Source organism: Lithobates pipiens, unplaced genomic scaffold (genome assembly GCF_037356315.1).
Source record: "Lithobates pipiens isolate NorthernLeopardFrog02 unplaced genomic scaffold, aLitPip1_a1.2 Scaffold_19, whole genome shotgun sequence".
Taxonomy (NCBI): Eukaryota; Metazoa; Chordata; class Amphibia; order Anura; family Ranidae; genus Lithobates; species Lithobates pipiens.
Window position 1 is genome coordinate 126,871,888 of NW_027507764.1, and position 22,526 is coordinate 126,894,413.

General features: G+C 42.9%; 1 protein-coding gene across 2 annotated transcripts in view; it reads right to left on the bottom strand.

Annotated features, from left to right (window-relative positions):
* Window positions 1-22,526, bottom strand: part of ABCB5 (ATP binding cassette subfamily B member 5) — a 172,422-nt gene that overhangs the window by 35,187 nt on the left and 114,709 nt on the right. For both annotated transcript variants that reach the window (XM_077491248.1, XM_077491247.1), the window contains exons 11-18: window positions 19,996-20,106; window positions 17,829-17,954; window positions 17,512-17,715; window positions 16,887-17,057; window positions 10,690-10,851; window positions 4,839-4,991; window positions 1,842-1,985; window positions 1,605-1,709 (exon numbers count right to left, since the gene is read on the bottom strand). In XM_077491248.1, the coding sequence (XP_077347374.1) occupies window positions 1,605-1,709; window positions 1,842-1,985; window positions 4,839-4,991; window positions 10,690-10,851; window positions 16,887-17,057; window positions 17,512-17,715; window positions 17,829-17,954; window positions 19,996-20,106 (1,176 nt within the window). The remainder of the gene's footprint in view (window positions 1-1,604; window positions 1,710-1,841; window positions 1,986-4,838; window positions 4,992-10,689; window positions 10,852-16,886; window positions 17,058-17,511; window positions 17,716-17,828; window positions 17,955-19,995; window positions 20,107-22,526) is intronic.

Genomic DNA, 22,526 nt, shown 5'->3' on the forward strand with positions numbered 1-22,526 from the left:
GGAGTTTGGTTGATCGCTGCCCCCCCCCAACAAAAAAACACCAGCCGCCACTGGTGCTGATCAGCATAAAGCCTGGTATACACGATCAGATTATCGGAGGAAGAATCATCAATTTTTTGTTGCATGCTAGTCATATCGAAAGTGAAGAGGTTACTGAACTTACAAAAATTCTCATACAACATTATTCAACTCCGGAAAGTGTTGAATTGTTTTTTAATGTATTCTTTTGTCTTTGAGCATGTGCAGTCTAGCGCTTACGTTTTCTTTTCTGATGAAAACTGTACTAAATAAACTAAAATCAGATGTTGTGTTCATGTACAATAAAAATTTTATAGCCTGCACCTTCAGGCTTTGTTGTTCAAAAAGTCAGAACCGGTTGTTTAAAGCACTATACTAACGATCAGATAATCAAGCGATTGTTTGTCGTAAAAAAAAATTTTTTATGCGTGTACGGGCCTTTAGATTCATGAAACTCTTATGCCCTGTACGCACGGTCGGACTTTCTGACGGAAATTGTGTGAGTGGATTGTGTTGTCGGAAAATCCGATCGTGTGTGAGCTCCATCAGACTTTTTCCGTAGGAATTTCCGAAACACAAAGTTTGAGAGCAGGATCTAAAATTTTCCGACAACAAAATCCGATTGTTTAAATTCCGATCGTGTATAGACAATTCCGATGGACGAGGTACCACGCATGCTCAGAATAAATTACGAGACAAAGGCTATTGGCTACTGGCCCGTTTATAGTCCTGTTGTACGTGTGTTACGTCACCTAGCTCTGAACAATCGGATTTTCGGACAACTTTGTGCGACCGCGTGTATGCAAGACAAGTTTGGGCTAAAATCCGTCAGAAAAAATCTGACGGATTTTGTCGTCGGAAAGTCCGACCGTGTGTACAGGGCATTACAGACTAAATGAGAGATCAGAAGCCAGGCAGTGTGGTTCCTGATTTTGTGATCACCATAAAAATGAATCATTGTGATTACATAAAGGCTAGAAAACTTTGTTTACAATTACATTTCTCCATCCTGCAGATGGCACTGTTCCTCTATTTTTCCTCTGCACTCACTGCGCACACAAAAAGAAGTACAGTGTTAGAATTCGCACAGGGGGTTATTTACGAAAGAAAAATCCACTTTGCACTGCAAGTGCAAACTACAAGTGCAAAGTGCACTTGACAATGCACTGAAAGTGCGCTTGGAAGTGCAGTCATTGTAGATCCGTGGGGGACATGCAAGTAAAATAAAAAACAGCATTTTAGCTTGCACATGATTGGATTATACAATCAGCAGAGCTTCCCCTCATTTCAGATGGATTTTCCTTTAGTACATAACCCCATGGTCATGAAGGGGTTAAAGTAAACCTTTTATACATCAAATATGTGATTTCTAGTTGAAGACTGACTGGCTATCATGCTAACCTCTTGCTTTAACAGGCTTTCAGAAGCATACTTGCTCCAGATCAGTGGCTCAGAAAGAAATGAAGCCCGAGGATCACTATACAGTGACAGAAGAAGTGATAACTAGCCTATGCAGAAAAAGCATAACAATTGCAGCCCCATATTAATTCAATATAACAGTGCTACATAAAAACTGAGCATCTTACCTGCAGGAAATTGGTGACAAAGGCTATAAGGCCAATGATTACAAAGACAATGCAGTACAAATCAGACTCTCGTTTTATCGTAACAGGATCATCAATCCCAAAGAGCTATTAAAACAGGAAATTACATTTATTTATAATGTCATTTTAGGCAGAGCCATATACACTTGTGTTCATTCAGAGGAGAATGATGACAAAATGACTTAGTGCTGTTGCAATGGAACCTCCTTAAATACTTACAGCTATAATTTTGGCAAAAAAAATACAAAACATGGGATGACCGCTTCCATTGATCAATGATGCCAATGTCCCAACCAAAATGTAAGGCCACTCTGATTGGTTTAATTTCAAAAGCTTAAAAAACGAAACATTTGGAGGATCTTTCTAAAAATAAACACATGGATGTTAATATATTTCGCATTTTTGTTCATTTAAGACATGATGCAGAAAATATAGGGGGAAAAGCCATGGTATTTAGTGTTAATCGGCATTTCTAGGCAACAACTGAAAGCTTATCAACATTCAGGTTTCCTTAAAGCATAACTAAAGGCAAAAACTAGGATTCTTCAACGCCTCTTGTGCATTGACAACTCAGGTTTTTGGATTACTCCTCATCTTCAATGGTGTCAATGGTTTCCATCAAAGACCATATACAGATGGAGTGGAAACTTGACGAAGGGCCTAATCCCTCCCACTTTATCCAAAGTAAAAAAAAAAAAAAAAAGCCTTTACATATACTTTTATCTGAGATCTGTATAATACCCAGCAGATGAAACGTTTATACAGTCAGTGAGGAGGGGTGTACATCTTGAAGCAGTGCTGTTGCCTTTCTTTTTTTTGTTTTTGTTTTACTGTAGGCTTTCTGTGTTTAAGAGATAGCAAACAAGTGCATTACAGCTACAGTGCCTTGCAAAAGTATTCACCCCCCTTGACTTTTTACCTATTTTTTTACATTACAGCCTTTAGTTCAATGCTTTTTTTAATTTGAATTATATGTGATGGATCAGAACACAATAGTCTAAGCTGGTGAAGTAAAATTAGAAAAAATACATACATAAAACTATTTTTCAGAAATAAAAAAACTGATAATTGGCACGTGCGTATGTATTCACCCCCTTTTGCTATAAAGCCCATAAAAAGCTTTTAACCCCCGCTAGCGGCCGAGAAAGGGTTAAAACTGTCCGCAATGTGCCGCAATAGTGGCGTTTTGCCGGCGGTATAGCCGCGCTGCCCCATTGATTTCAAGGAGCAGCGGTGAAGGAGCAGTAAACACACCGGTCCTTCACCGCTCCAAAGAAGCTGCTGGCAGGACTTTTCCTGACGTCCTGCCAGCGCACCGCTCCAGTGTGAAAGCCCTGGAGACAATGGTGCAGCTGTTTGAGGGGGGATTGCAGGTGCTATTTTTAACGCTATAGCACCAGCAAAACGCCCTCGGTGTGAAAGGGGTCTAAAGATTAACTAATACTGTGTAGGGGTCTGGGCTTCAGCAAAATTGAAGCCTCCAGTAAGAAGAAACAAGAGCAATGCTGGAGGCAATTTAGAGCACACACTAATTTGATAGAATAATTAGTATAGTAATATAATTATTAATGTGGAATGTATGTTTCTTGCTGAAGTTATGGGTAAAATTCTACTTTAAAGTAGAACTAAACCTAACTTGTCATCTCCTACTACATGAACATTGGAGCACACTGCAAATCCCATAGTTTAGCTCTGAATTAAACAAGAGTGGGTGGCTCTGTTCCTGTATACATTGGGACCATGGAGAACGAATGTAGCAACCCTGTAACAGAAGTCAGATTACAGCAGCTAAAAAAAAAAAGAGGAATTTGAAGATTTGGAGGTATCTGAGAGCAACAGAAGGTACTTTTTGAGTTAATAATATATACTTGAGTAGAGTTTTACTTTTTAAACCTGAATTTAGTATCACTTTAAAGGAAACTTGTAGCAAAGGGTTTCCACTGCTGACTTCCTTATGACAATGTTGCCTGGCTGCCTTTCTGCCATGGTGATCCTGCTGTTTTGCCAGTTTCTAAGCAACTGAATTGAAACAGTACAGTTTGCATATGGAGAATCCTGACTGCGTCCACTGCGTACTTCATACTCAGAAGGTGCTAAAGATGGACCTATGCATTTCTGTCAGTACTGGTTTCCTTATGTAGCGCTGGCTCCTGAAGAGCATGCGCTATGTGTTTTTTCCATTTAACATCCCTGGAACCGCAGTTTGGTTTTGGGTTCAATTACACCAAATTATGGTCTCAGTACCAGTCTAGCTGAATTGCACTGTGTTCTGCTTGGCTATAGGTGGCGCTGTCATCTCTGGCAGGTGTGAGAACGCAGTTCAGCTGGGTGCATTGAGTGCCATTTTTCTAGGAACCAACTCAGTGGGCGTGTCGTCCTGCTGTGCATTCTGGGAGAGTGTACTTAAGGTACTGACATCATGTGCTTCGGGGTTCCAGTCCAGAAGTGCTTTCTGTCTGTTTGGTCCTGATCCTCCTGACCAGCTCCCAGGGCTCTCATGGCCTGGGGTGCGGATCCATCCAATCTCAAGTCTCGGGGCTGGCTAGCCCGAGGCCAAGTAACTGGAGGGAGGATTCGGAGGTGGTGCCATCTCATCTGTGGAGAGGCCCAGCAACTGGAGGAGCAACCAGGGGAGGACTCTTCGGGAGAATGCTACGCTGAAGGCTGGCTTCTCATAAAGAGCCTGGAGGCTTAGTTGAAAGACCCCAAGTGAATCTACACTCGTACGGTATCGCCGGGCCAGCTGCATGATACTGGTACCGTATGAGAGCTCTCTAAATTGGTCTGCATCCTCCGATTACCACAAGTGTTCTACAACAAGTCTGTGGCAGAGACTTTGCTTTATCTGAGCACTCTATCGGCTGCTAGGCCTAGTGAGAAGAGGTATATCCGATAAGAGTGAGGATCCAGTTGTGAATGGCTATTCTCTGGATTGTTAATAGTGGGAGATTACCTATTTGACCAAGTTCCAAGAGTACCTGAACTTTCTACCTGAAACCCTCTAACCCCCATCGAGAGATTGTGTTGTTTATTTAGTTTTTGCAAATAAAAATCCCTCAAGCGGATCTGGTGTCAGTCTCTGCAGTTTTTGGGCCATCTACCTCGGGAAATCCCTAGACATACACTAGGTGCAAGAAGGTAACGGTAAGCCCAATAAAATCAGCAGCTCCTTCTGGGGTCAGAGCTACACTTAAAAGCATAAGTGTAAAACCAAACCTCATCAGCTTCATTTTCATACTCTTTTTTTTCCTCTGTGATGTTATTCGGAGCTGTGGATTTGTGCTTTGGAGACCTTGTGACAGAGGGTGTTCCAGGTGTTTCATCATTAATTGTTTCTTCTTCATCGTTATCCTCCTCCACTTGTATAAACTGGAAAATAAAATAAAAGCAGTCATTTATGTTAAATCACGAGGTGAGTGTAGATTAAGTAGATATATAATAAGGCTATAAGGCTATACCTTTTTTCAAAATTAGCTTAAAGTGGATGTAAACCCTCACATATACCCAGTGAAGTGAACAGCCTCAGATGATACACAGAGATGAAACAAATCCTCCTACATATGTTTTACATGTATATCTGCAGTCTTTAAATACTGTTCTCTTCCTAATTCACCTGTGGGTTTGGATTCTTGCCATACACTGGGAGACAGCTGATTGGAGGAAAGGCCACATCCCCTCCCCACATAGGTAGAGGCTTGCAGAGCTGTGCTGGGAATAGACCAGCTCCCTCCTAATCTAAAATTGATATCTCCCACCCTGACACAAAATTCAGGCTGGTTTTATCACAGTTGTCGGTGAACTTGTCCAAAGTTATTATGCTGATAACAGAAGAACGGAGTAGGAGAAAGCCATGGGACTTAGGGCTTTGGAGAGAGATACGAAAACACTGCAGGTATATGTGCTCAGCTTAAATGACATGAATCAGGTTTACATCCACTTTAAGACTTTTTTCTTTTAAAGGCTACCTGTCACCCATAGGAAAAGAGGCTAATACGTTGTATTTTGTTGGCTAAAATCATGAGAATTACAAATGATGAAGCAAACCAACCACAGGAACTGTTTAAACTGGTTAATCAATCAATGAATCCGGGGTGCCTAGAACCCCCAGAAAGCGAATCCCAGGATTACTGTGACAAACTGTCGGATTTTTTCATCGATAAAGTCAAAACCATCAGGGAAACAATTTGTCAGAAGAAAACATCCAACCTCAGCCAGCAAATACATAAAGAGGATGTCCGCACCAACATACCACAACCGCCAAAATTTTCACTATCCCCAATTACCGTAGACACCGCAAAAAACATCATTAATAAACTGCGTGACAGTACCTCACCTATTGACATCATCCCCACAAAACTACTGAAAGAATGCTCCGACATCGTGGCTCCAACCATAACCCACCTCATAAACCGATCATTCCACAAAGGGATTGTTCCCAGCATCCTCAAACAAGGCATCGTCAAACCTCTACTCAAGAAACCAAACCTGGACCCTCAGGATCCAAACAACCGTAGGCCGATTACAAGCCTCAACACCATTTCTAAGATCATGGAGAAAGCTGTAGTACATCAGCTACAACTTCACCTGGATACTCACAAACTCCTGGACCCGCTGCAATCAGGCTTCCGCCCGGGTCATGGAACAGAAACAGCTCTCCTCAAGATTTGGGATGACGCTAGACCTAAGTGCAGCGTTTGATACAGTAGATCACAATACTCTACTCGTCCGCCTCACAGAAGTAGCCGGAGTCCAAGACATAGATCTCCATTGGTTCGCGTCCTTCCTAGGAAATCGGTCACAGACAGTGAAACTAGGAAAATTCCTCTCCGAAACTCGGGCAGTCACCTGCGGAGTCCCTCAAGGCTCTCCGTTGTCACCCGTTCTCTTCAACATTTACATTCGCCCACTCCTTCAAATCATCAGATGCTCAGATCTCTGCTTCCACTCTTACGCTGACGACACGCAACTTTATTTCCGGATCAATGGAAAAAAAGATCACCAACAACAACTTGAAAACTGCCTCAAATCAATAGAGGACTGGATGACCACCAACTCCCTCCAGCTGAACCAATCAAAGACAGAGCTTCTTATCTTACACCCAAATCATAAGCCCGCAACCAAAACCTCCTGGTCTCCACCAACCGTCTTTGGGCAGACTATCTCCCCAAAGACCAAAGCGAAGAGTCTCGGGGTTATTTTAGACGCACAAATGTCAATGGATGCGCAAATAGGATCTGTAGTCAGTCGATCTCACCATCTGCTGCGCATGCTTCGCAGACTCATCCCTTTTATCCCAAAGAATGACAAAGCAGTGGTAGTTGGAACAATCATTAATTCACGACTGGACTACGCAAACTTGCTTTACATAGGATTACCACAATATCAACTTGCGCGATTACAACTGATCCAAAACACGGCGGCAAGGCTGATAACAGGAAAAAAACCCTGGGAATCCATTTCTCCTTCACTGAGGAGCTTACATTGGCTAACCGTAAAAAATCGGATCATGTTCAAGACCCTTTGCCTCACCCACAAATGCGTGCATAGAGAAGCTCCGCAATACCTAATGGAGAAAATAAATCATTACACACCAAACCGCAGTCTTCGATCAGCCAACAAAAACCTCCTCCTCGTGCCCAAAGCCCGGTATAAATCCAAGGGTGATCGGAGATTCCTGTCCAAGGGCCTCGGCTATGGAATGCTCTACCAATCAACATCCGCCTGGAAGAAAATCACCTGGCTTTTAGGAAAAAACTCAAGACCTTCCTCTTTTAGCAGATGATCAAAGCTCGCCACAGCGCCTAGAGGCGATTCAGTTCGCATTGTGCGCTATACAAGTATTTCATTCATTCATTCATGTCATGAAACAGGTGTACTTGCATTAGGTTAGTGACTCAGAAAGTATTGAGGTCAAAGCAACAGCATGACAAACAGGCATGTACCAGCATCAAAGGGTGTGGTTTACAATTGCTTTAAAGCCTAACAGAACTTCCATTTTAAATCAGGTAAATACATTTCAAGTGCATCTAAACAAAAAGGGTTCATTTACTGAAACCAGAGCAGACAGAATCTGCAGCAGCTGTGCAGAGCCAATCTACTCCTATCTTGGTAACATTCCCTCATTGTGTTTAACCACTTCAATACAGGGCACTTAAACACCTTCCTGCCCAGACCAATTTTGAGCTTTCAGCGCTGTCGCACTTTGAATGACAATTGCCCGGTCATGCTATGCTGCACCCAAATGAAATTTTTATCATTTTTTTCCCACAAATAGAGCTTTCTTTTGGTGGTATTTGATCACCTCTACGGTTTTTATTTTTTGCGTTACAAATAAAAAAATACCGAAAATTTTGAAAAAAAAATGTTTTTTTTTGTTTCAGTTTCAAAACTTTGTAAATAAGTACGTTTTCTCCTTCACTGATGGGCACTGATGGGGCTACACTGATGGGCACTGATAAGGTGGCACTGATGGGCACCAATGTGGCACCAATGAAGTGGCACTGATAGGCGGCACTGATGGGCGACACGGATGGGCGACACGGATGGGCAACACGGACGGACACTGATAGGTGGCACAAATTGGCACTGATAGCTGGCATGGATGGGCGGCATGGATGGGCATGGATAGGCGGCACAGGTGGGCATGGATAGGCGGCACAGGTGGGCATGGATAGGCGGCACAGGTGGGCATAGATAGGCGGCACAGGTGGGCATGGATAGGCGGCACAGGTGGGCGCTCATAGGCGGCACAGGTGGGCACTCATAGGCGGCACAGGTGGGCACTCATAGGCAGCATCGGTGTTATAGTAATGGATGCCAATCAGTGCCAAACAATAATGCATGCCAATCAGTGATGCCCATTGTGGGCACTGATTGGCATCCATTATGGGCACTGATTGGCACCCATTGTGCTGACTGGCATCCCTGGTGGTCTAGGGAGGATTATGGATTTTATTACCTTTTCCCTGGTGGTCTGGTGGTGTCCCTGGTGGTCCAGTGTGGGCATCCTCGGGGGGGGCTGTGCTGATAATCGATCAGCACAGACCCCCCCTGTCAGAGGAGCAGCCGATCGGCTCTCCTCTACTCGCGTTTGACAGACGCGAGTGAGGGAAAGCCGATCACCGGCTCTTCCCATTTACACTGTGATCAGCCGTGATTGGACACGGCTGATCACATGGTAAAGAGTCTCCGTCGGAGACTCTTTACCGAGATCGTAGTTGCCGGGTGTCAGACTGACTCCCCGCAACAACGATCGCCACGATGCGCGCCCCCGGGGGCGCGCAGCGGCTCATAATCCTAATCACGTCATATGACGTCCGGTTAGGATTATGAAACCACTTTGCCGCCGTCAATTCCCTATAGGGCGGGCGGCAAGTGGTTAAATTATTATAAGCTTAGTTTATTTACAAAGAAGCCACAGTTTGCAAACTGCAATAGGGGACTCTTGCTCTCTGTGTGGAAGCAGGGGTCTCTCTACAGAGGTCAGATATGCCCCCTGCAGAGTCAGAGTTGCATAGTTATAGATGTGATTCAACAGGGGATGTTTGTGACTTCTGCAGAAATACCACTGCTTCCATATTGAGATCTGGCGACTTTCACTGCAGCATGCTGGCAGTGGATGTGCTTTTCTGCTTATGCTGTAGCTGTTCTGTAAAAATAAAAGAAAATGAACCGTAGGCCTTTGCACACCTTCTGTTTTGTTACACCCATAATGTATTTAGCTGATTTAAACTGAATGTTCAATCACAGAAACTTTACAACATGCATTAACCAAATGTACAATAAGCTGCAACAAGGATCACTGGTAGGACTGGCCTGTCACAGATGACCAAGCAGATACCATCAAAATATTACTTGACATACCTTTTGACCTTTTAACTTTCCTAAAACACATGTAGTAAGTGTAGCGGTGGCTCCTGAAGAGCACGTGCTATGCGTTTTTTCAAAAGTTAAAATTGCCTAAACTGCAGTTTGGTTTGGGTACAATTGTCTAAATTAGACTTCAGCATCAGTCTGACTGGACTGTGAAATGTTCAGCCTGGCCACAAGGGGCACTGTCTCTTCTGACAGGCATGGAACCATGGTCTGGTTAGGTGCTTAAGTTACTCTCTCTCGGAGCCCGCCCAGTGGGAGGGGCGTTCTCACTGTGCTTTCTGGGAGAGGGTATTTAAGATGTGAATGTCACGTGGTTTGGAGTTCCGGTCCAGAATGATGTGCTGACTTCATGGTCCTGGTCTTCCTGACCAGCCCCCAGGAAGGCTATGGCCTGGGGTGTGGATCCACCCGCCTTTGATGTCTCGTGGCTGGCTAGCCCAAGACAAGGAAACGAAAAGAAGGATTCTGAGGTGGTTGGGTGCCGTCTCCAGTTCGGGATAGACCCAGTGACATCAAGCATTTTAGGGGAGGACTCTTCAGAAGACCAAGTACGGATTGGTTTCTTAGTAAGAGCCTGGAAGGGCTGAAGTGACCGAGAGAATCCGGTCTTGTGGATATGGCTAAGCTGGCTGAAAGATCCAGGTATCCTACAAGTGTTTTCAAGCTTAGTTTCCCTACGTGTTCTACAACAATGTCTGTGGCAGAGACATTGTCTTGTACGTTCTACAACAACGTCTGTGGCAGAGACTTGTTCTTGGGTAAGCACCCGGTTGGCTGCTAGGCCTTGTGAAAGAGGGGCTGTCCAACCTGAGTGATCATCCAGTTGTAAATGGCTATTCTCTGGATGCAGTCAAAGTAAGCAAGTTCTTCAACAATTTGACTTTGACACTAAGAGTACCTGAATTCCTTTTCCAACCCTCTGATCCCAATTTAAAAGACTGTTCATTGTCTATGTTTTGCAAATAAAATCCATTCACGTGGATCTGTTGTCGGTCTCTCAAGTTACTGGGCCATCTACCATGGGAACCCCTAGACGTACAGCGAGGAGAACAGAAGGTAACGGTAATCCAAAATCTAACCAGCAGCTCCTTCGAGGGTTAGTGCTACATACGTTTATTTCTTAGTAGTTGAACTAGCCATATACGCTTTATCTCAGTACAACAAAATATTTTTTGGTCTCACATAATTGTACCTGAGCTGTTGCTAGTGAATGATATATTCCTTTATTCTCCATTAATTCCACGTGAGTTCCCTGTTCAGCAATAGTCCCATTCTCCAACACTACAATACGATCTGCTGTCCATACTGTGCTCAGGCGATGAGCAATGACAATTGTTGTGCGACCCTTGCTGGCCTAAAAAAAAAAACACGTTGGCGTATTCATATCTTTTACAATAACAACATGTTAGACTTGGGATCCCTGAAACATGTTTTCCAGTTCACACCATAAAAACGCAGTCCGAATGTGTTCCATATGCTTTTCTGCATGCGCGGTTTTGATGCAGTCCTTTGCATTTTTCCCCCTCTTTTTTTCTTATTCCTAAATAAGGACATGTGTGTTCCAGTATGTTTTTGGTGCATTTAGGTGCGTTCTGGTGCCTTCCAGTACATTCCAGTGCAAGAAAAATGCACCATGTTCTACTTTTTTTCCTGCAACTGGAATGCCCTGGAACTGCAAGCACTGGTGTGAACTATGCCATTGAAAACCATATAACTTACTTTCCATGTGCACTGGACTGCATGCGGTGTGAACTGGCCCTTAAAGAGTATTTGACAGAAAGCAGAATACCAGAGTGAGATGTCTCTGATGGAATTTAACATTCTCTGACCCTTAACCACTTGACCACTGGGCACTTAAACCCCCTTAATAACCAGACCAATTTTCAGCTTTCGGTGCTCTCACATTTTGAATGACAATTACTCATGCAACACTGTATCTATTTGAAATTTTTGTCCTTTTTTCACACAAATAGAGCTTTCTTTTGGTGGTATTTATTCACCGCAGTTTTTTGGAGTTTTTTTGCGCTATAAAAGAAAAAAGACCGAAAATTCTGTAAAAAAATGCATTTTTCTTCGTTTCTGTTATAAAATTTTGCAAATTAGTAATTTTTCTTCATATATTTTGGCCAAAATTTATACCACTTCATATTTTTGGTAAAAATAGTCCAAATTGGTGTATATTATTTGGTCTTTGTGAAAGTTATAGAGTCCACAAGCTATTGTGCCAATCTCTGAAAATTGATCACACCTGAAGTACTGACAGCCTATCTCATTTCTTGAGACCCTAAGGGCCGGTTCACACAGGGGGCGATGCGAGGCGACACGACTTGCCTCGCCGCGACCTGACAAGTCGCCCCCGTTCTGTACAATGGAACCGTTCTGAGAGGAGCGACTCCAGTCGCTCCGACTCAGAAAAAAGGTTCCTGTACTACTTTTGGGCGACCTCGGGGCGACTTGCATTGACTTCTATACAGAAGTCATTTGCAAGTCGCCGCTGAGGTCGCGGCAGGTCGTGGCGAGGCAAGTCGGTGTCGCCTCGCATCGCCCCCTGTGTGAACCGGCCCTACCAAGCCAGGAAAGTACAAATACCTCCCAAATGAACCCTTTTTGGAAAGTAGACATTCCAAGGTATTTAGTAAGATGCATGGTGAGTTTTTTGAAGTTGTATTTTTTTGCCACAATTCTTTGCAAAATTAAGATTTTCTTTTCTTCTTTTTTTTTTTCCACAAAATTGTTATATTAGCAGGTTATTTCTCACACACAGCATACACATAGCACAAATTACACCCCAAAACACATTCTACTACTCCTTCTGAGTATGGCAATACCACATATGTGAGACTTTTACACAGCGTGGCCACACACAGAGGCCCAACATGCAGGGAGCGCAATCAGGAATTTTTGGAGCATAAATTACACATATAATTTCTTGACTACCTCTTAGCCCTTGTACACACGGTCGGACATTCCGACCACAAAATCCGTCAGATTTTTTTCCGACAGATTTTGTCTGAAACTGGTGATGCATACACATGGTCAGACAAAGTTGTCGGAAAATCTGATCGTTCAGAACGCGATGACGTTCGTTCGTTACGAAGGGACTACGTTCAGGCTAGTAGCCAATAGCACGTGTGGCACTTTTTCCGATCGGAATTCTCTACAAACGATCGGACAAAGTCCGATTGGATCATGTTGTCGGAAAATTTTATATACAGCTCTCAAACTTTTTTGGTTGGACATTCCGACGGAAAAAGTCAGATGGCGCCCACACACGTTCAGATCAGGGGCGTAACTATAGGGGGTGCAGCAGTTGCGACGGCAACCGGGCCCTGTGATGCAGAGGGCCCATGCAGCCCCCTCTACATATGGCCGGCAGCAGCATAGGCAGCTAGGGGTACCAGTGCACCATGCACACGGGTGGCTAGAGGTGGAGGGTAACTAGCAGAGCTCCATGCTCGACTATCGCACTGGCTGCTCTTTAGTTGTGCATTCCCTGCATGACCTGTGTCCTCAGCCGGCTCCTCAGAGTACCCCTCTCCTGCTCCATGCATTGCCACTCAGTCTGATGTCTGTTCTCCCCAGCCAGACAGGGACAGTCCCCCAATTAAAAAGAAAATAATAAAAAAAAACTACTGATACCAGTGGTGGAACTACGGGCCTCACAAAGGTCATAGCTGTGACCACGCACTGGAGTTCCACCGCCGGACTCGGAGGGAAGGGCCCTGCCTGGGGTTCAGGGGGGCCCTTCATGGTTTCTTGCATCGGGGCCCTGAAGGTTCTAGTTACGCCACTGGGTCAGATTATCCAACAACACGGTCTGATCGGACATTTTCCGTCGGAATGTCCGACCATGTGTATGGGGGCTTACAATTTTGAAGGCCCTGGAGTACCAGGACAATGGAAACGCCCCAAAAATGACCCCATTTTGGAAATAAAACAACCCAATGTATAATCTATGAGGCATATCGAGTCTTTTGAACATGTCATTTTTTTCAACAAGTTTTTGGAAAATGTGTAAAGAAAATGAAAACACATTTTATTTTTACACAATGTTGTCCATTTACACAATATTTCTAACACATAACATGTACATGGCAAAAATGACACCCCAAAATAGATTCTCCTACTCCTGCTGAGTACGGCGATACCACATGTGTGAGACTTTTCCACAGCGTGGCCACATACAGAGGACCAACATGCAGGGGGCACCATCAGGTGTTCTAGGGACATAAGTTTCAAATCTAATTTGACTATCTATTACACTTTTGTGAGGCACTGTAGTGGCATGGATGTGAATGAATGAATGAATGAATGAAATACTTATATAGCGCACAATGCGAACTGAATCGCCTGTGGCATGGATGAGCATGAATGGGGATAGATGAGCATTAATGGGGATGGCTGAGCATGAATGAGTATGACCGGGTACGGCTGAGTATGGATGGGTATAGATGGGATGGCTGGGTACGGCTGAGTATGGCTGGGTATGACTGAGTACAATTGAGTATGGCTGGGTATGGCTGGGTATGGCTGAGTATGGCTGGGTACGGCTGAGTATGGATGGGTATGGCTGGGATGGCTGAGCATGGATGGATGGATGAGTACTGCTGAGGATGGATGGATGGATGGGTATTCAGAGTATGTATGGATAGGTATGCAGAGTATGGATGGATGGGTATGCAGAGTATGGATGGATGGGTATGCAGAGTATGGATGGGTATGCAGAGTATGGCTGGGTATGCAGAGTATGGCTGGGTATGCAGAGTATGGCTGGGTATGCAGAGTATGGCTGGTTATGCAGAGTATGGCTGGTTATGCAGAGTATGGCTGGGCATGCAGGGTATGGCTGGGTATGCAGAGTATGGCTGGGTATGCAGAGTATGGCTGGGTATGCAGGGTATGGCTGGGTATGGCTGGGTATGCAGGGTATGGCTGGGTATGCAGAGTATGGATGGGTATGCAGAGTATGGATGGGTATGCAGAGTATGGATGGGTATGCAGAGTATGGCTGGGCATGCAGAGTATGGATGGGTATGCAGAGTATGGCTGGGTATGCAGACTATGCAGAGTATGGCTGGGTATGCAGAGTATGGCTGGGTGTGCAGAGTATGGCTGGGTGTGCAGAGTATGGCTGGGTGTGCAGAGTATGGCTGGGTGTGCAGAGTATGGCTGGGTATGCAGAGTATGGATGTGTATGCAGAGTATGGCTGGGAATGCAGAGTATGGCTGGGTATGCAGAGTATGGATGTGTATGCAGAGTATGCCTGGGTATGCAGAGTATGGCTGGGTGTGCAGAGTATGGCTGAGTATGCAGAGTATGGATGGGTATAGATGAGTATGCAGAGCATGGCTGGGTATGCAGAGTATGGATGGGTATGCAGAGTATGGCTGGGTGTGCAGAGTATGGCTGGGTGTGCAGAGTATGGCTGAGTATGCAGAGTATGGATGGGTATAGATGAGTATGCAGAGCATGGCTGGGTATGCAGAGTATGGATGGGTATGCAGAGTATGGCTGGGTGTGCAGAGTATGGCTGAGTATGCAGAGTATGGATGGGTATAGATGAGTATGCAGAGCATGGCTGGGTATGCAGAGTATGGATGGGTATGCAGAGTATGGATGGGTATGCAGAGTATGGATGGGTGAGCATGGATGGATGGATGGATGGATCTGTCACTAAGCAGCGCTGTGGGCACTACACATGCAGCCCACAGCACTGCTGCCACCGATCTCTCCCCTCTTCGTTCACACTGGACGGAGAGGAGAGGGAGGAACCGGAAATCATGCCGGTTTGTTTACATGTGATCGCTCCTTCATTTGACTGCCGTTCACTGTGATCCGTGATGCGCCAGGTCCTCTGGACCCGGTGGTCACGGAAGTTCTTGGGTGTGCGCCACAGGGGGTGTGCGAGAGCGGAATTCTGGGAGGACGTCACTGTACACCCTCCCAGAGTTAACAAACCACCCTGTAGCCGTCATTTGGCTATGGGCCGGTTATTAGGTGGTTAAGCTGCATACTAGACCCAAGGTATATGGAAATTAAGAAAAAGCTGGACAGCTACACACCATTGTAACAACTTTATTGAAGACAATAGAATCTATATGGCTACAGAGACATCAGAGGCATAGCGACAAAAGTACTGATGCATTTCACACCACAGTAGGGTGCTTAGACATCTTAGACAGCTGCCAGAAGATGGGCCGACTGTCCATATATATGGGGTTAGAGAAAATCAATCAATCAATTAAAGAATCACATATAAGGTGCCACCCACATAGGCATGTCAGTCCAAATTCCGAACCGTATGGGAAACACCTGAGGTAATGCAGGTGCATGGGATTGTCGATCTAAATTAGACACATTAGATAACCATATACCTACAACTGCATAACTCTGATACTACTGTGAACACAGGACCATGAATAAGGCATTTCAATCTGTATGAAAGAAAATATTGAACTCAAATCTGCACAGGGATAGGTGTGTGTGTAAAGACTTCCTAAATAAGGTAGATGGGGACACACAAATATAAAAAGCAGTAGGGGACACACACATATAAAAGATGCTGGGGTCACTACAAAGAACCAGCAGAGAGAGCATAATAATTCAAATGGAATAATTCTGAAATATTTCAACTCAAACTCAGATTTTTAACCAGAGATAAGTGTGCATGATTTGGAGGATCCCTGAAAAACCCTGAAAAGGACCGCACTGGGATATACCACAGCAGGAAGCACGTCAAACAGGCAAAAATAATGCAAAGATCGAACAAAACTAAAAATAAAATAAAAATAGAGTAAAGCAAAATTTTCCGTACTGAGGTGTCAATGTAATTTATTATTTTATTTAAAATTTTAATTGTGACTCTGGTTCTCATATACCATCTTTTAACCCACCTGATTAAATGTGGTACAATAATGAATTAAATAAATTTTTCCGTTTCATTTTAATTAATTAAAATTTGTTAAATTCATTATCTAAGTAGATTAATTTGTTTAGAAAAATACAATTATATATTGGATGGTAATTGATATTAATTTAGACTTTAATCATATCAAAATTATAACTATAATTACAGGACAAAAATTGTATGTAATTAAACCCACTAAAAGGTTCCCATATATAATAACTTTCATGTCCAAAAAGGACAAAAACCCAAGACCCAAGGAAGCTGAGTAGGCTCAACTTGACAATTCAACCAGCAAGTGGAGCTCTTGGTATTTTAGTTGTGTTCCCACTATGTGGCCCAGGAGTCAGATATAATCACAATAATTGCAATTAAAATATGCAGTCATTTCATATTGTTGTTAAACAAGTTCTAAGCTTCTGGAATTAAAAAAAAAAAAACATTCACCACCCTATTTGACTCTTGACCCACAAAGCAGCATTACCTTATCTAAAGCAGATTGTACGATGGATTCACTCTCGGTATCAAGGGCGGAGGTGGCTTCATCCAGTAATAGTATCCTAGGATTTCGGACCAAGGCTCTAGCTATGGCTACTCTTTGCTTCTGGCCACCACTTAGCTGAGCTCCTCTTTCTCCAACTAGGGTTTCAAATTTCTACAGTGTGGAAAAAAAATAAAGTAGTATGCCAGGAAAGGCAATTGTATCACCAGTTTTACTATAGATGGACATATATGGTAAGGAAGATATCTACCCATACCCAAATGACTTGCATGAATTCTGGGACTGGCGTGATCATCACCAGATTCTGACAATGCATGAGTGGTACTAGCAATGTGAAGAGATAGATTTTCAAACAGGTCCAACAGATTTAGCCCTAAGCAGTGGCTGCAAGCAGTATTTGGCATGGGAAATGATGGCCACTGTACACAGAAGAACCTGATCCTAGTTATAGGTAAGTATTTCAACACTATTAATATGCTCCTTACCTTACCTAGCCAGCAGCAAGGGGGAGGACAAGGCCTGCTGCAAAGAGGATTTAAAGTCTGCTTTAAGCATAGCTGGAATGGTCCAAAAAATGTTTGATTTTAATTAATTGAGAGATACTTACATCAGGAAGACTCGTGATAAAGTCATAGGCATTGGCTTCTTTAGCTGCCTTCTCAATTTCTTCATCAGTCACATTTTCTCTCCCATATCTTATGTTGTTTTTGATGCTTGTACCAAACAGTACAGGCTCTTGGCTGACCACACCAATTAACTCTCTGTAGTGCCTGACATTTAGCGACTGTATATTATGGCCATCAACCAAAATCTGAAAAAAAAAGATAACAAGATATGCAGGGAATAAATAGTACCAAATGAGATTTCTTCAGCCAATAGAAAGTTTTTTTCACGAATCCTATGGAAATAAACAAATATATTTACCTCTCCCTCCTGTGGATCATACAGTCTCTGCAGTAGCTGTACTATGGTACTTTTGCCACATCCACTTTGGCCGACCAGTGCCACTGTTTGACCAGATTTCACCATCAAATTAAGTCCTTTTAAAACCTGAAGAATAAAAAAAATGTAAGTGCTTTGAATTAAAACAAAATCTAAGTGTTGCAAAATTAATAATACCCCAAATTAGTCACATAAAAAAAGACTAGAAAAAACTTATATAATTTTAGGAATCACATAAACTAAACTAATAAAATATTAAATTAATATTAAATTCTCTGTTTTAAAGATTTCCAGGCATGATATACTGTATTTTACACAGTTACACTGGTCCAGCTTGAATTAAGGTAACTACAGTATGTACAGCGGGTAAAATAGGTATTGAACACGTCACAATTTTTCTATGTAAATATATTTCTAAAGGTGCTATTGATATAAAATTTTCGCCACGTCAGTAACAGCCCATGCAATCCATACATACAAAGAAACCAAAACAAATAAGTTCAGAAATTAAGTTATGTGTACAAAATCCCTTGTTGGTAATGACAGCTTCAAGACGCCTCCTGTATGGAGAAACTAGTCGCATGCATTGCTTGGGTGTGACAAACAGTCTTCAAATCTTGAAGGTTTCCTTGGCTTTGTGTTTGGGATCATTGTCTTGCTGAAATGTCCACCCTCGTTTCATCTTCATTGTCCTAGTAGATGGCAGCAGATTTTTATCAAGAATGTCTTGGTACATTTTTTGATTCATCCTTCCTTCAAGGATATAAAGTTTGCCAGTACCGTATGCTGAAAAACAGCCCCACACTATGAAGTTTCCACCTCCAAACTTCACTATTGATATGGGGGTGTTTTTGGGGTGATGTGTAGTACCATTAGACCTCCAAACATGGTGTGTATTATAGCATCCAAAGAGTTCAATTTTGGTCTCATCTACCCAGATTACATTCTCCCAGTATTTCACAGGCGTGTCTAAATGTTGTGCAGCAAACTTTAAAGGAGCTTCAACATGCTTCTTCTTTAGCAATGGAGTCTTGCACAGTGAGCGTGCATACAGGCCACGGAGGTTGAGTGCGTTACTTACTGTTTTCTTTGAAAGAATTTTATCTGCTAATTCCAGGTCTTTCTGAAGCTCTCCGCAAGTTGACTCTTGGACAACTCTTCTGATAATTCTTTTCACTCCTCTGTCAAAAATCTTGCAAGGAGCACCTGGTAGTGGCTGGTTTATGGTGAAATGATGTTCCTTCCACTTCCAGATTATGGCCCCAACAGAACTCACTGGAACATTCAGAAGTTTAGAAATTCTTTTGTAACCAATTCCATCAGTATGTTTTGCAACAATACTGTTGTTAAGGTCTTGAGAGAGCTCTTTACTTTACCCATCATGAGAGGTTTCTTGTGTGACACCTTGGTAATGAGAAACCTTTTTATAGGCCATAAGTTGAGACTGAACCAGTTAATATTAATTTGCACTGACAAGGGGCAGGACTGCTTTCTAATTACTGATAGATTTTATCTGGTGTTTTGGCTTTCCACGCCCTTTTGCACCTCCCTTTCTTCATGTGTTCAATACCTTTTCCATGTGTCATTCCATTTTATTACACATAACTTAATTTCTGAACGTATTTGTTTTGGTTTCTTTGTATGTATGGAATGCATGGGTTGTTACTGGCATGTGGTTACATTTTTATAATAGCACCTTTAGAAATATATTTACCTAGAAAAATGGTGACATACTTATTTTACCCACTGCATATACCATATCTGGCTGATCTCCCTGGCAACTTTTTCTGAATGAATTCAAAGTGTTCTCTGATTGGACAAGGTGGAGACTGTAATGTCACCGCTCCACCTATCCACCTCATCTAATCATAGAGCACTTTTGCAGACTTTTAGAAAATGCAAAGCATTCTCTGAATGGCTACTGTGCCGAGTATCTGATCTCCTGTGTTTATAATGCATCTGGCCTGGCCACTCAGCAGAGGCCCTGGAAGCAAGTGGAAATCAACAGAGCAGTGGTGCCTACAGCCATGATTTCTAGCTTTCAGGGGCATTGCCAGGTATGCATAATTGGGACTATGCAAAAATATTCCATGCCTCAAAATCTTTCACTGAGTTAAATTTTTTTTTTTAAAAGGCTTGATTACTTTACCTGAACATTTGGACGTGATGGATAACAAAAATGGATATTTCTTAATTCCACATTCCCCTTCATAATATCTGGTCTGTATCCTTCCATTGAAAAGCTGTCAATTGCAGATGTCTGGAACCATCAGGCAGGGGCAAATTGTTAACCATCTGCTATAAAGGATAACTGTACTTTCAAATTTTTACATTAACTGCTACTATTGGTGGACAGTCTTCAAATGGAAATGCATTGGGATTCCACAGAATATGCATGGTAAAGATTGAGACTTTACGCGAGATGGCAGTGCAGCTCCAATTAGGCAGCACAGTAAAGGTTTTTAAGGAGTGTGGATGGGTAAGTGTAGGACTTAGAGGTTAGGGAATATTGTGGGTGTGAGATTATTTAAAGCTTAAAGGGGAAGTATGGTCAAAGCTCTTTTGGCCATATTTTTCCTATGGGTTATAGAAGTGCACTTAGCTCTACACTCCTGTAACCCAGATCCAGGCAACAGCGGGCTAAGACACTGCTGTAATGGGAAATGGGGGTTGATGTGAAGGGGCTTGGATACTGCTGTGAAGGGGGTGACTGATGTGAGGGGGGCACTGTGATGTAAAATAGGGGGGGGGGGTGTGATCAAAAGATAAGGATCTGTAATGTGGATGGTGGACTGTGATATAAATGTGTGTGTGTGCTGGGAGGGGGAGGCCGACTGAGGATACTAATGTAAAGGGGAGACTACAATGCAAATGAGGGGCAATTATGTGCAGGGGTACTGAGGACACTGATCTAAGAAGGGAACTGTGATGTGAATAATCTTAGTTATTGCACAGACATTCAATTCGGACCTCGTCTGAAAGAAAATTTGACCGAACCGCTTTGAATTTTAATTAATTTAAAGTTATACTAATGTATGTGCTTTAATTAAATTCTGTCTTCTTAAGATTTGGCAGACATTTGATGTTTAAAGTAATTTCAATGATCAACATGCTTATAAACTTTTGAATGAAGTAAAAATGAAAGGCCAGAATAATTTTAATTCAGTAGAGAACAGATATCAGGACAACTCAGAAATGTTGACCTTTTTTGGCTGAATACCAAAATCTGCTCAGTCATGTTTTTTGCTTAGAAAACTTTGATGAAAACAGATTCAGATTACATCAGTTAGGCTGCTTCACACAAGTGGTCTGATTGAGTCCATCTGTTTGTTTTTCAGGATGACCTGATCGGGCCCTCCATTCTTCTCTATGGAACAGCGGACCCACTTACATCCAATCCAAACTAAAAACAGATGGATTGGATCCATTCCCCTCCTCTTGAGTGCACTGGCATCCAAACTGCAGCCCGAGTGGCCCTTTGCTTACTTTTATCCAGCCCTTGGGGCATTATTCCCCCCACTGTCAACAACATTGGGGCACAACTGCTGCCACTGACAACAATGGGGCACTATTCATCCCACTGACACCAACAATGCAGTGCTATTCCTCCCACAAACTCCAAAAATAAGGCACTATTCCTCCCACTGACACCAATGATGGAGAACTATTTCTTCCACTGACACCAATGATGAGGCACTATTCCTCCCACTGACACCAATGATGGGGCACTATTCCTTGCAATGACACCAATAATGGAGCACTATTCCCCCCCCCCCCAATACCAAAGGTGGGGCATTGTTTACTCCCACTGACACCAGGACATTTTCTACTGCCATTGGTCACAGTCTATGCCGCTATAAAGCTTGAAGGACAGTAAACTGGCCCTTGTTTCGAAAGTTTGCAGACCCCTGGTCTAACGGATCGGATGGCAGCTGGGGGTAAACTGACTGGCAGTCTGTTTACATCTGAACACCCACAGGGGAGAACGGGCTGTGTCTGTGTTCACTCTGCACTAGCAGTGCAGACATGGACCAGTTATCTACTTGCTCAGTGAGGATCAGAGAGCAGACCAGAGCGGAGTCCGCCTTGTGTGAAAGGGGCCTTAACATCAGTTTGCACATCCATCTTCAGTTTAGTTCAGTTTACATCAGTCTATATCTGTTTTGCCACCTTTTTTTTTAAACTGTTGCAGAAACCAATCAGAGGTGATAAATGCACAAAAAAATGTTTCTTGCCTAAAAACAGACATAAACAGAATGGACAGCATCCATTTACATCTGTTCTGTTTTAACAGATCAGAACACTGGCTGTTCTATTTAAAAAACGGAAATGAATGGATGCGGATGTACACAGAATTTCATCCATTTGTCCATAGAAACAAATACCTGTTCATTTTTTATCCATCAATAGATGGATGAAAAATGGAAGGAAAGGAACACCTATGTGAAAGAGGCATGATACTGGGAAATTGTCTTACAGTGGTGCACCATACTAAAATTTGCAAATTTCTAGATCCTGTAGGGTTATTTCCTCTGTTGTTGCTCCATTCTCTTTGAAGTATATTTATAACGTGAGCCATAATTGATTAACTGACCACTTTTGTACTGATGAATAGTTAATTTTGATCCATAATTGAATTATATGGAAAGCAACAAGATGTATTGAGTAAATCGTGGGGTG